The sequence below is a fragment of the Struthio camelus genome, chromosome 12 (genome assembly GCF_040807025.1).
Source record: "Struthio camelus isolate bStrCam1 chromosome 12, bStrCam1.hap1, whole genome shotgun sequence".
NCBI classification, from domain to species: domain Eukaryota; kingdom Metazoa; phylum Chordata; class Aves; order Struthioniformes; family Struthionidae; genus Struthio; species Struthio camelus.
The window spans coordinates 23,107,368-23,120,954 of NC_090953.1; the positions used below are offsets into that span (position 1 = coordinate 23,107,368).

The 13,587-nt window shown below is 63.4% G+C and overlaps 1 protein-coding gene across 2 annotated transcripts in view; it reads left to right on the forward strand.

Annotated features, from left to right (window-relative positions):
* The window catches only part of LOC104143388 (tyrosine-protein phosphatase non-receptor type 9), a 28,168-nt gene that overhangs the window by 7,321 nt on the left and 7,260 nt on the right, over positions 1 to 13,587 (forward strand). For both annotated transcript variants that reach the window (XM_068958541.1, XM_068958542.1), the window contains 3 exons: positions 10,644 to 10,787; positions 12,248 to 12,337; positions 12,715 to 12,839. In XM_068958541.1, coding sequence (XP_068814642.1) covers positions 10,644 to 10,787; positions 12,248 to 12,337; positions 12,715 to 12,839 — 359 coding nt within the window. The remainder of the gene's footprint in view (positions 1 to 10,643; positions 10,788 to 12,247; positions 12,338 to 12,714; positions 12,840 to 13,587) is intronic.

The following is a 13,587-nucleotide window of genomic DNA, read 5'->3' on the forward strand; positions in this document are numbered from 1 at the left end:
GATAATACAGCATAATAGAGATCTTTTTGCCTGGGCCCAGCAACTTGTGATGAATCATGCGAAATAAATTTGTGAAACAAGGGGAGGTTTTTCTCCGCTTGTTAGGCGTGGAGTGACCCATTGCTATTTAGCCTATTCAAAAGGTCTTGTGTGTGTGATGGCAACGGATCTGGTCAGTGTTTTCAAATTAAGGTCTCCAGAGTTAATCTGTAACCTTAGAGTTAGGACCTGATCCCTAGTCTGCTCTTTTGAATGGCAGGTCTTTCCACTGAATTAAGTGGACTTTGGATCAGTCGACTGGCACTGAGTTTTAGGTATTTTTGGAGTGGATCTTAAGAGCTACTGACCTCCTCACAGGTCTGAGTAAAACAACGGGCAGGAGTTCATGAAGGCTCGGGGAGTCAAAGTTTCTGAGAAGCTCCAATATCAAGGAACGGGCATATCTTTAAGCACGTAAAATCTGAAGAGCATAGCCATGACAAATGAAACTCCTGCCAAGACAGTTTCTCATCGGGTTCGGTCGCACAGAGGCAGCATCAGCTTTTATTGTGATGTGGCTAGTGTCGGTACAGTGACTCAGGGTAGGGACACAGCAAGCAAATTAAATAAACTGGAAGGAATATGGGAGCTGCAGTAACTTATGGGAAGGAAGGACATGACCTGACTCTTCAGCATACTGAACTCCTTTGCCTTTTCCAGCTTGCAGAAGATCTTTGCAGAGTCTAGAAGGCAGAAACCTTTCCAGGTTCTGATCAGGTTACTCAAAGACTCCTTGTGGGCTCTTGCTCACAAAGTGCTGTGTATCAGCTGGAATGTGTTGGATGTGCACGTCCTGGAGAGGGTGATGGTCTGGGAATGGGGCAAAGCAGAACGTGGCTTTTTTCAAGCCCTCCCAGGGAGGCGGGGGGAAGCTTTGTACTTTAGATATCCAGAGGCTTACATGTTACACAAGCTCATGATGTTTACTGTTCTGGTTTCATGTTTTCCTAGGACAGGAATCCCCCTTTTCTGGGATTCTTTTGCAAGATCTTAACAGTCACCAAAAGTTATGGACTGTGGTAGCGTAAGAAGCCCTACCCGCTCTGCTCGACTTTAGCATCCCCATAGCAGAAATGGACATGTGCCACCTTGTTGCTCAGCCTGCTTCACAGTCCAGCGCTGTAGCAGAAATTGCCCTGATCTGCAGTTCAAGCTGATTTCGTTCGTGCCTCAGCTCACGGCCCATATAGGCACTGTTCTCCTGTGTATGTTCTGGGGACTGCAGGCTCCAGAAGGGGCCTGGGGCAGACAGCTGGGCCTGGGAGCAACTGAGACCACTGCAGCCAGGTCTGCCAGAGCCCAAAGCGAGCTGCTCTTCTCATCTGTTCTGCCCGCTCAGCCACTCTTAGTCACAGGCAAATGGCCTTTAAGAGCCTGCGAGGCTGTGCTAGAAGGAGCACCACCTCGAACGTTAGTCAGTCTCGCAGCAGGATCTAACCTCGCAGAGTACACCCATGGGAAGCACAGGAAGAGAGAGTTGAAAAATCCTTTAGCATGGAAGGGAAACAAGGAAAACGTCAGCCAGCAGCAGTATTGCAGAGCGTGGAAATAATAGCAGAAGAGTTAGGGCCTAAACCTTCAATGTACTGAGTGCCCTTAACCGTCATTGATTGCTGGAGAAGTTCTCTCTTGGGAAACATTAAGAATTTATTTTGCATAAGCAAGCTGAAAGAGCTGTAGCAATGTTATGAATCAGGACTCCTTGGCGTCACACACTCTGGCTAATTACTTTCCAAATGTATTATTTAAAATAATCTTAATCCAGTAAAATGGCCTTTGTGTGCTGCCTTATTCAGAAACCTGATGGCGTTTCTGCAGAATGGGATCATAGCCACCAGTCAAAAAATGCTGGTCCGTACTGGCATCAGTCTAAAAATGTTTGCCATCGATGCTTTAAAGCGTAAAGCCATCCAGCAGTCATTAGACTCGTACAGAATTTGCACTGATCTTTCAGGACAGGAACTGTGCAGGTTTCCAATTTCACTTCCCCTATTTATTGCGCTGCTTGAGAAAAACGATCCAGCTGGTAGATTTGGCCCGCAAATGAAGAGCGGTGCTGTCATCTGGCCTACTCGTTCACCTGCAAAAGCCTCCAGCTCTGGCCCTTTATTCGCTCTCTCTCCTTTCCACAGGTTGACGGACTTCTCTTCTATCACAAGCAAACCCACTACACACCCGGCAGTACCCCGCTGGTGGGCTGGCTCCGGCCGTATATGGCTCCCGACATCCTCGGGCTCACTGTGCCCACTACTTTGCTCACTGCCAAACCAGACTATGCTGGGCATCAGCTCCAGCAGATCATTGAACACAAGAAGAATAAAAAGCTGGCGGCAGGAAAGAGTCACCTGGGTAACAAGGAGGCTGCTAAGAATGGATGTTACGAGTTGGAACACTTGTCTACCCCTCAGCCAGCAAACTCTCCTGAGGGCTGGGATGGAGCAGTGTGCCAGACGGAGAATTAGGTCACTGTAACAGAGTGGCTGGGGAAGGAGAGCGCGAGGGGTTACCTGGCTTCCCCAATTCTCACTGTCGCTTGTGCTCCCTGAGAAGGGGGGCAAGGGTAATTATTGGATGGCTTTGTTTAAAGGGCCTGAAAGTGGAATATTTTGCTCTGAGTTTGTGTAGTTTTTAGGGGGGGTTATTTTTTTTATTTTTTTTTATTTTTTTTGCACCAGGGTGCTCACTTTGGTGAAGGGCTTCAACAGGATTGTCTGGTTCTCTGCTAAGGTGGTTGTCTGTTGCGGGGAGGAGCGGGGGAATAATTTGTCCAAACTGCAGGGTTCCTGGTTTAGCTCCTGCTGACCCTGTTTCTGTTAAAGTCTTTGGCAGAACTCCAGCCCGAGAACAGTGCTCAGACCTCGTAGATGCAGATCCTGCTTATAACCTGAGCACCAAATACAGACGCTGCTCCTCAGGCCAGGAAATTTGGGGCATTCCAGCCTTTGATCCAGCTGTTTACACTGAAGCCTTTTCAATGAAAGTTTTGTGGTCAGTCTGCTTCTAGTAACAGACTTTTTTTTTTTTAATGACTGCTTTGCAACAGACTTCTGTCATCTGAGGGCTCTGCTTTCCACGCCCACGTGTTACTGAGAAACTAAATTTCCTTGCATCGGAACTGGCCCTCGCCTCCAAGTAGAGCGTTGTGCAGAACGAAGGCAGAACTCTCTTTGCTAGGCTTTTCTCAGTAGGGGGAGAAAGGAGCGATTTGGTTCTTAATGTTAGCGTTGATGGTGCCAAATAAAAGGTTTCTCAGAAATGTAAGTTCTTGAGCATCTTCCTGCTCCCTAAGGCTTGATCCCTGCTCTGTCTCACAAAGAGGGATTGAAAAATTGTTTCTAGTATTAACTGAAACAGGAAATGTTTGATTCTCATCAGTGCATCGAGGCGCTTCAGTCCTTACCTGCTGCTTGGTCTCTTATCGCAGTCCGGCTCTCTCTGCAAGCAGTCTCTCTGCTGCGTTTTCCCGTGTCAGTTTTATCAAGGATGAAACCCTTATAGTCAGCTTTCCGAAGATGTTTTCCGGAGGGAGATTAAAACGCCAGTCCCTTCTTGCAGAGCAGGACCACTCTAGAGGTGATGGGGGGGGAGATGAAACATCAGGCTATAAATGGCACTGCCGTCTCCTCCTGGCTGCCTGTGAAAATGCCTCCGTTTGGCTCCGAAAAGAGGCCCATATCCAGGAGGAGATACTGAGAGCAGGAATGGCTCTGGGTGTAGATAGCAGGGGCACTTATATTCTGCCCTCACACCCCCATTTTTCCCAGAAAATGCTTGTTTCTGTGCCAAGCGTGTGGGTTGCTTGCAATCATCTGACTGTACAGCCGCTATTGATTATACCAGTGGGCAGCAGGAACTGTCATAATTGCCCTGAAAGCTCACTGTGGGAGAGATGGTTGGCCAGCTGCTCCTCCCCTCGCCGCGAGAGCGGGAGAGGAAATGACACCCCGCGTCTGTGACTGAATTCTTGTTATTCAGATGTGGCCTGAATGTGCTGCAGGCTTCTTCAGACTGCTGGCTATATTTAGCAGGTGAAGCTGTTGCTCGGGGGGGGAAGAGGACAAACACCTGGACCGCCTCTCGCCATTCGCAACTGCAGAAGCGGCTTTGCTGGAGGACAGCAGCGAGAGCACCAGCCTGGATGCAGCATCCAGCCTGAACTCGCCACGGCTTTTCTTCTGTCGGGTTGAACGCTAATTAAACCCTGAGCTGGGCATCTGGATGTAAGATTTGCGCATCCCTTAGGGTAGCGAAAGCTGCGGCTCGAGTTACAGCCTCTGTGCTGTCCTTCAGCGATCTTTCAAGGTCCTCTAGCAAGGGGAAAGGCACGGGCAGGAGATGAACCACAGCTGCAAAGGGGCTTCCTTCAGCTGCTTGCTCTGACCAGCGGAGGAGAGCAAGAGGGAAGCAACTGCAGCTTTCCGCCTGCTCCAGATGATGCTGCATAGTTTCCCTTTTAAAAGCATGAGCTGGGTTGGAGAAATAAATATTTGTGTTACAATTCCTGTTGGAAACGAAAGCCTGTGTTTGGAGAGAGGGTGTCAAACGGAAGTCACCGAGGCCAACGCAGTTTGTTACTGTGACTATTTTATGTGCTGGGTGCGATCCTGCTCCCAGCTGTTCCCTGCCCTGCTCCCAACTGGAAGAGTGACCGGGGAGGGGTGCTCTACGCTCCCGCCGGTACAGGGAGCACCGGCACCCGCTGGAGGCTAACCTCTAGGGCAGGACAGATTAGTAGGCAGCTCCACCTGTAGATGTGGCCTGGGGGGCGGAGGGGGGGGGGTCTCAGAGACAGAGAGACAGCCCTCGCCATCGCATCCCACTCAGAGCTCAGCCCGTTCCCTCCGGCCTTTCTTCCATTTTCTCCCAGCGAGGTGCAAAGGCTCTGGCTGCGGGCAAGTTGCCAAGGCAGTCCTCATGGGCTGAACAAAATGTCCCCCTGTCCCAGCCGTGGAGGCCCGCGTGGGTACGGCTTTTCCGCCGGGCCTGGCCCCCCCGAGGCAACGTGAGCTGGTTGTCGGGGCACAGAAGTGCTCCCGCGCGGGGGCCTGCCTGGATGCCAGCTGGCCTCCGGCGTCCCCGGCAGCTCCCCCGAGCCGCGGCTGGCTCTGGCGGCACCTTCGGCGGAGGATCGGTCCGTGGATGCCTCGGCCCCCGGGTCGCAACGAGCGCTCCTCTCCTCCGGCGACGGGGGCCCGGGACGCTGGTCGGCTGTAACGCGACGGGACGGGGAGGGAAAGGCCTGTTGGTGGAGTTTGCTGGCCTAATTCCTGCTCAAAGTGAAATCCTTCTTTCTGCTGCTTTGGCTGCGACCCTTGTACTCAGCAGCGTTACATCAAACGCTGTACGGCAGCTTCCCCGGGGGGCCGTTTGGCTTCCTCGCGTTTCCCGCTCTACAGCGGAGGAACGATAGGTACGTACTTGTCCTGGTTCGCAGGTATTGGGTGTCTCTAGGCAGCGACACCCGTCCCCAACCCGGAAAGGCTATTTAGGGTTCGCAGAGGAGGGAGCGCAGAGAAAGAGCTGGAAACCTGGGAGTAACGTTAGCGCAGCGGGAGCCCGTACGCCTGCCGCTCCTGCCCAGGCGGCCCCGCGGCGGCGGCAGTACCGCGGGGGACGCCTCTGCCAGCCACCGCCAGGAAGGGCCGGCCGGAGGCGCAGGGCTCTGCTGCAGGGGCTCTGCCCGGAGGAGCCGAGCCGCGGGGCGCGCGGACCGCGGTCCCCCGGCCGCAGCTGCTAGCGTAGCTCTGATGCGCTCGGCGCTGTACGAACGCTGAAAAAAAGGGCTGATGTTTCTGCCCCAGAAAGCTTTGACTCTTAAGACTTGCCTCCTGGTATTGCATTGGGTGGCGGCCTGGTAGAAACACACAGGGTGGCCATAGGATTTTCCTCCTGAAGCCTGGACGGGAGGGTGTTCTGTGTCAGGCTCCCCCAGCCCGGAAAGCGAGGGCCCCGAGGGACCCTTTCCAGCTCACCGGTCCTTCCTTTTCTTGCGGCTTTCCCCTCGGGCCGCGTTATCCCTTTCGTAGGGCTGCACGGGCAGCGTTGGCGGACGCCCAGCGGCGGTAGCGGTGCCCCGGGGGGGCCGGGCCGAGGCAGCGCGGTCTCCCCGCGGCGGCGGCTCCCGCCCGCTCTGCCTCCGCGGCGGGGCTGCCGAGCCGGCGCCCCCCGCCCGCCCGCCCGCCGGGGAGGGCTTCCTGTCTCCTGCCTGGCCCTGGCCGCCTGCCCGGCTCCCTGCCTGCTGCCGCCGCCGCGCCGCTCGGCGGGGCCGGCCGCGGAGGGGAGGGAGGGAAGGAGGGAGGGAAGGAGGGAGGGGAGGGGGCTGCGGGCGCTTCCTGCCGCCGCCCCCGTCGGGGCAGAGCGGCGCGGCGCGGCGCGGGGAGGGAGCCGCGGGCCCGGGGCGCGGAGCCCGGCGGAGCGGAGCGGGCAGCCGGCGCTTCCCGCGGCGGCCGAGCGAAACTTCCCGGCGTTTGCTTTCTTGCTCCTTTTTTTTTTTTTTTTTTTTTGGCACTTTCCTCCGAATTGCTCTTCCGCCCCCCCGCCGCCGTCCGCAGCGGAGCCGCCCTCGCCGTGCGTGTGGCCTCGCCCGGCGGCCGGGAGGGGCCGGTGCCCGCAGCGCCGCCGGCCCCCGGGATGGGCTCGGGCCGCCCGCCCGCCGCCTAGCCCGGTGCCGAGCGCCGCGGCCCGGCCCGGCCCGGCCCGGCCCGGCGGCAGCAGCAGCGGGCGGCGCAGCGCAGCATGGCCGCGGAGCTGAGCGCCGAGGAGGAGCAGGTAGGGCACCGCCGGGCGCCCCCCACCCCCCGCCCCGCCGCGGCCCCCGGCCCCCTCCCCGCCCGGGGCCGCCGGTTCGAGCCCCGCCGCCGCGTGTCCGGCCCGGGGAGGGGCGGCGGGGCTGCCTCCTGCCCCACGTCCGTCCCCCCCCCCCAAACCTTCCCCCTTCTCTCCCTTCCCTCCCCCCGTGCAGGGTTATTTTCGCCAGCGGGGCGACCCCCGAGGAGAAGCCCCCGGCGCCCCCTTTGCGGGGCTGCCCGCGCGGCGTGGGGATGCGCGTGCACGCCCTTCCCACGGCCCGCCCCCCCCTCCCCACCCGTGACGTGCCCTCTTCCTCCTTGCGTCACGGCGGAGGCTGCGGCCCCGCTCGGCGCCGGGGCCGGGCCGGGCGCTGCAGCCGCCGCCGGGGCCGAGGCGCTGCCGGGCAGCAGCGAAAAGCGACCGGGTTAGCGGGGGGAGCGTTGCCTTCCCGCTGCTTGCTTTTATTTATTTTTTTAAATTTCTCTCTCCTTCAAACGATATTCGGCGCTACGGCATCCGGGGAGCGACGCCGGGAAGCGGCTGCTCCCACCCTCGCCGGGGGTCGGTACGGTAACCCCCGGTTCCCCAAAAGCAAAGGCGCCCAACGCCGGGGCGCTTGGCGCTGAGCGGCGGGGGCCCGAACCGGCCCGCGGGAAGAGGGGCGCCGCTCGGCGCGCGCCCCCTCCGCACCTCCCTCCGCTCAGCCGCGGGCGCCCTAAGGGGACCCGCAGGGTCACGACGTCTCCCGTCTGGCGCCTCGGGGCGCTCCGCAGCCCTAACTCCCTTGCAAACATCGGGAGAGTTTGGCGGCAGAGAAAACGCGGGGGTACGGACCCGGCGTTGCAGGAAACCGGGGGCCGGAGCAGCCTTGTGAAGGTTGGCTGCGGGTAAGCGTCGGGATTCAGCTGTTGATCGCGCCCGCTGTCGCAGGAGGCTGGGGTGGCAGCGGGACCCAGCCCGCGCTCCCGGCCCGCCGCGTGGACGCTGGATGGAGAAAGCGAGGGGGTATTTGTGCTAAGAGCTCCCGGGCTGGAGCAGCGGGCTGGGGTGGGAGGAGGCTGCGCGCAGCGCTGGTGGCCTTCTGGAGGAAGAGGGGGGAGGTTGGGTCCGGCCTCGCTGCCTTTGAAGCCAAAACAGCAGAATTTCCTCTCTTCTCGTGGTGCGATGGGTAAGCGCTGGCTGGTGCCGGTTGTGCCGCTCCGGGCGCTCTTCCCACCGCCCCGTCCCCGCGGGCCCTCAGGGTTCCCTCCGCTCGCTCCCCGGCAGCGCGAGAGGCGTCCGCCAGCGGGAGGAACCGCTTCTCCGGCCGGTCCCGGCTCGCGATGCCTTCCCGGTGGGAGCGGCGGGCGGGAGCGGGCTCGCTGCCCCGCTGCCCGGCGCAGCGGCGGCCGGCGCCGCGGGCAGGACCAGCTCGCGGCCTGGGTCCCGCGCGGCCGAGCAGGGGTGTCGACGGCGCCGGCGCGCCCAAGACGAGCGTCCTTTACGACACCGGCGGGTGCGACTGCGGCAACGGGGCTCCCTGCTGGCGCCGGCCGGGCGGCGGCGAGCGGCGTTCCCGGGCTGCGGGCGCGCCGAGGTGGCCCGGCCGCGCTCCCGCGCGCCTCTCCCTCCGGCCTCTGGCGGATCTGTTAGCAGGGCTGCTTTTCGTCCCCGGCCGGTCCCCGCTGCGGTCCGGGAGCGGCGCGGCGCTGGAGGTTTCGACGGCCCCTCGCTGCCGAAAGGACCCGAAGCCGTGGCGGTAGAGGAGCCGCCCTTCCCTTGGCGGGCTGGGGGTGAGACCGGGCACGGAGCGGGATCCCCGAGGCGGGGCTTTTCGACGCGCGGGCTTAAAACATCCGCGTAAAGCGGCCGGGGAGCGCGGAGGTTAGACCTCTCCTAGCCGGGTTTCGCCCGCGGGCTGAGGGGGAGCGAGAGCTGACCTTGCCCGCTTCCTTCGGCGAACCGTTCCTGGCTGCGCGGGCGCCGGCGGGGCCGAAAACGCAGCGGGGCGCCGGGCGAGGCTGCGCCCGGCCGGCGTTGGCGTCGCCGCCAGCGGCCCTTCTGGCGGCGCGGGCAGCCGCCGCCGTCCGCCGCGGGCCGCCGTTCGCCCGGGAGCGCTGAGGAACCCGCGCCTCGGGTTTCGGGGTTTTCTCCTCGCGATGCGCGAGCAGCCACCGAAACGCGGCTCGGAAGGAGCGGCAAGCCGCTGGCGCGGCCTCGGTGCCTTCGGAAGAGGATTTCGGAGGTGATGGAGGGGCACGGAGCCCTCAAGCTGGCGGCCGCGTGAAGCGGCTTGATGGCAGTTGGGTTGAAGAGCAGAAAAGACGCCGGAGGAAAGGCGCCGCCTCGCTAAGGCTGCCTTTCCTTTGGAAAACCGTCAAGTTTTAAGAGGCTCGCCTCGCTTATAAAGCGCTTTGAACTCTGTCTGTCTTTGCTCCGAGCGCCGGCCGGATCCGCCTTCGGTGGCTGCCCAGGGCCTCGCTTTTCCCGCGCCTCCTGGCCCCTTTCCTAGGGACGGGGACCGCTTGGGAGACGTCGGCTGCGGGCAGGCGGCGGCGTGCGTCCGCGCGCCCGCGGGACCGGTGTTGCCCCCTGGGGCGGTGGTGCCGCTGGGAGGGCGCCGGCGAGAGTGGAAAATTCCTTCATTTCGGAAGCGCCCTCGGCCGCGGGGCGGGAGGCAGGCGAGCAGCCGGGCGCGCCGCCGCCTCTGTCCTGCGAGCGCCGGGGAAGCCCCACGGGGCCAAACGGGACGAGGAGGGGAAACGAATGCCGGGTTAGCGGCTCGCGCGGCGCTCCCAAAAAGAGAGGAGAAGCGAAGGCGACGGCGACGCTCGTTTTGGCGGCGCGCGGGGCTCCCGGCCCCCGCAGCTCCGCGAGCTCGGGCTCGGGCAGGTAGCTGCAGGGGAAGTGAATCGCCAGGGCCGGATTTCGGTGAAGCGTTTGGAAACTTTAATCTTACTCCGTCGCAAAGACTTTGGGAGCTTAAATTTAAAAAAAAAAAAAAGCAGGATTTAATTTTCCTTTTCGGGGAGGGTTTTTTTCCTCCCGGAGCGGTGTTGAACGCGGGGCTCGAGCGCCGTGGTGGCAGCGTTGCGTCCCGGTGGCTGACGGAGGTTTTAGGCTGCTGCTGCGGCTGCATCAGCCGGATAAACCCGACCGGGAAGGCGCGCGAGGCCGCGGGGCCGCCCGCGGTGGTGCGCGGCACTGGCGCTCAGTAAAACAGAGCGAAGGGATGCCTGGGCCGACGCGGTCGGTGTATCGGTCCGCGATGCTAGGCTGGCGGGCGAACGCGCCTGGGGCTTTTTGGGTCCTCGCGGTTTGGCGCGGCGCTGGGCGCCGGCGGTCTCGGCGGGGGGGGGCGGCTAAATTGCACGCGATTTTCCCCGCCGGCCGCTGCGGGATGGCTCGGCGCAGGGGGCGGCGCGGGGCTCTGGGCGGTGGGCGTCCCCGGCCCTTCTGCGCTGAGCTGCTCTCGGCTGGTTTTGCCGGGCAAGCCGGTCCTTGGCACCGCGCGTCCTGAGCCGTTGCAGCGCGCCGAAACGCGAGCCCTCGAGTGCGGTCCTGCTCGCTGCCCGCCGCGTTTGCGCCGCCGGCCGCTCTCGCTGCGGGAGGAGCGTCGTGTCCGTCCGTCCCTCCCGCTGGGATGTGGCTTTTCAGGGTTTTCTCGCCGTGGGATCCTCAGAGGAGCCGGAGCGCAGCGCGTCCCCCTGCCCTGGGTGCTCCCGACCGGGCGGCGCGGCGGCCGAGCCGCAAATCGCAACGCGGGTGCCTCTCTTCCTGCCTTATCTCACCGCACGTGGTGTGTGTGTGTGTGTGTGTCTCTCTTTCCCAAACAGGCGACCAAACAGTTCCTAGAAGAGATCAACAAGTGGACGGGCCAGTACAATGTGTCCCCGCTTTCCTGGAACGTGGCCGTCAAATTCCTCATGGCCCGGAAGTTCGACGTGCTGCGGGCCATCGAGCTCTTCCACTCCTACCGGGTAGGCGCCCCTGCCCGCTCGGGGGGCTTTTGCAGGCCCCCCCCCCCCACCACCCCAGCCTGCTTTTTTTTTTTTTCTTTTTGTTTTCCCTTTCATTCCTGGCGCCAGCGTTATCTCGCCGCCGAACCCCGAGGGCGCGTTGGGCCGCGGCAAAACCCCCCCGGGAGAGCCGCCGGCGCGCCCCGCCGCCGGGAGCTGCCCGCCGCTCCTCCTGGCTGGCCTGGCGGGTGCCTCCGCGCCGTGCCCGCCCCGGGTCGCGCCCCGATTGCCTCTTCAGGGAGATTCCCAACTCCCCGCCGGGGCACGGGGCTTCCGAGTAGCCGGGGCTTTGCTGGGCCAGAGGTTGCTGGCGCTGGGATGCGCTGCCGACGGGCCGAGGAGGCCGGGGGCGGTTCACGCGCTGCCGTGGCCGAGCCCGGGCTTCTCGCCGCGGACGCGAGCCGCTGCGCCTGCCCTGCTCTCCCCCAGCTCGATTTCGCCGCTGGGAACCGGTCCTTCCCTCCCCGCTCGGCCCCGGCTGCGCGAGCAGCCGACCTCCGAGCCGCTGGCGCTGCGCGAAGCCGGCCTGCGGGTCGCTGCCCTTGCCGGCCGCGGCGCGGGGCCGCGCGAAGGATGCTCCGGCCGGGCTGGGACGCGCCGGGGCGGGGGGAAGCAGAGCATCTCCTGCGGCGTCGCAGGAGGTGTCAGCGCCCGACGGCGGGCGCAGCGGCTCGGGGCCGCGTCGGCCATGGCTCGGATACGGGGCTGCGGGCGGAAAGCTGCCCGCGCTGTCGCCGGCCGGGGTCCCGCGTCTCCTTCCGTGTCAGTCAGTGCTTTTGTCCCTGCTGACGACCCCCTCCTGAGGACGCGCATCCCTCGGCAGGGACTTGCAGCCAAAAACGGACTTTGCCTTTCCTTCGGTGCCTAGTCCCGCAAAGGCTGGTGCGGTCCCAGAGCTGGGCTGGCTTCTCGCTTCCTCTCCGCCGCCCCGACGGGCGCCAGCCCCAGCACCGGCGTCCCAGCGGGGCAAAGCCTGCCTTGAGGCGCAGCCAGCCGGCTCCGTTGCCTCAGAGGGGGTTTTTGCTGGGCAGGATTAGGGCTGGAAATGGCCAGCTAGACCCGTCGGACCCGGGGAAGGCCAGGCAGCAGGCGGCTCTCCCCCGGCCCTGTCCGGGGGTTTCTTTCTCCCCGATGCCCATGTGAGCGCGGTCGAAGAGACCTGGAAGCGGACGGTGACGTTGAAAGCAGACGGTCCTCTCGGGCGAAAGCTCGTTTCAAAGCGCGCGTCCAGCGCCTGGATCTCTCCTCCTGCGTCCGCCCGGCGCCGGGCGCGCGTCCCCCGGAGCTGGATGTCGCAGGGAGGCGGGTGCAGCCCGGCGCGGCGGGCGGCGGGCGCTCGTCCCTCGTGCCGGCGCGGAGGGCAGGTCCGCGCGGCGCCCCGCGGGCCGGCCGTCCCCCCCAGCCGGCTCCCTTCCCCGCAGGAGACGCGCCTGAAGGAGGGCATCGTGAAGCTGAAGCCGCACGAGGAGCCGCTGCGCTCGGAGCTGCTCAGCGGGAAGTTCACCATCCTGGTAGGTGGGAGAGCGGGGCGCCGCGCAGCCCCGGCCGGCCGCGTTTGGCGCTGGCTCCTCGTGGTGGGGGGGCCGGACCCGTCCCCGTGCGTCCTCCCTGGGGACGGCTCGGGCTTTGGCCGGAGCTCGGAGCCGGCCTCGAGTCGCAGGAGGCCCCCGAGCGAACTTGGCTCTCGGCGGCGTGCCGCCGTCGCTGAGCCGGCCGCTCGGTGCGCTCTGGGGTCCCGAGCCCGTCTGCGCCCCCCCCCCCCCGAACGGCGGCCCCGGCGCTGCCCTGCAGGGTGCACCCTGTGCACGGGCGTCCTCGAGCACCCGGGGGGGCCTCGTCCCCTGCACGGCCCGTCTGACCCCTCTTCTTCCTCCCTGACTTCCCCCAGAGCGTGCGGGACCCTTCGGGAGCCTCCATCGCCCTCTTCACCGCCAAGCTGCACCACCCCAACAAGAGCGTGCAGCACGTGGTGCTCCAGGCGCTCTTCTACCTGCTGGACAGAGCCGTGGAAAGGTGAGGCTGCGGCCGAGCGTTGGCGAGTGCTGGCCGCTTCCAGCTCGTGCCCCGGCCTCTGCGGTCCTGGGCGGGGGGGTTAAACGCCGACGGTGCACCAGGCCGTCCCGGCCGTCTCCTGCTTTCTCCTGCCCCCGGGTCCGCTCTTTGTGGAGAGGTTGCTGCTTGTTGAGGTTTTCGCTAATTCCCTTTGAAAGGCTTCGCAGGGAAAGGCTTTGCGCTGTCTCTCTTCTCCTGTTGATCTTTTCAGCGGGTAAAACTGAAACTGCTTGAAGCCTCCGTCCAAAAGCCTCCGTACCAAAATGAGTGGCGTTTTGAAAGCGTTTTGCCCTTGGCTTTCTATCCTTTTAAGAGGAACCCGGTTTACTTTCTCCTGGCACCCGCAACTGTGCGTGGCGGGTACAAGGCGGGGTGAAAGCGGGGTCGCTGCGCGGACGCCCCGCGCTTCCCAGGCCCCCCCTTTCCCCGGCGCGGCGCAGGGGACGCGGCGTCCGCTCCCTGCCCCGCGCGGCCGGCAGCGAGCTCCTTGCCTGCCTGGCGCGAAGCACGCGTGCGATCCGGGCGAAGGGAGCCCTTGGAAAGCCCCGGCTTCGAGACCTCCGAGCGCTCGTGGAATCGCAGCCGAATCTGTCCGCGTGCCTGCTGCTTTGCTCAAGGAAACAAGGGAGGAGAGAAGGGTCTTTCACCAGCCTGGAGTTAATTCGGTGACTTCTTACCCAAGAAGCATCGGCTTGTTTGAACAGTCGGG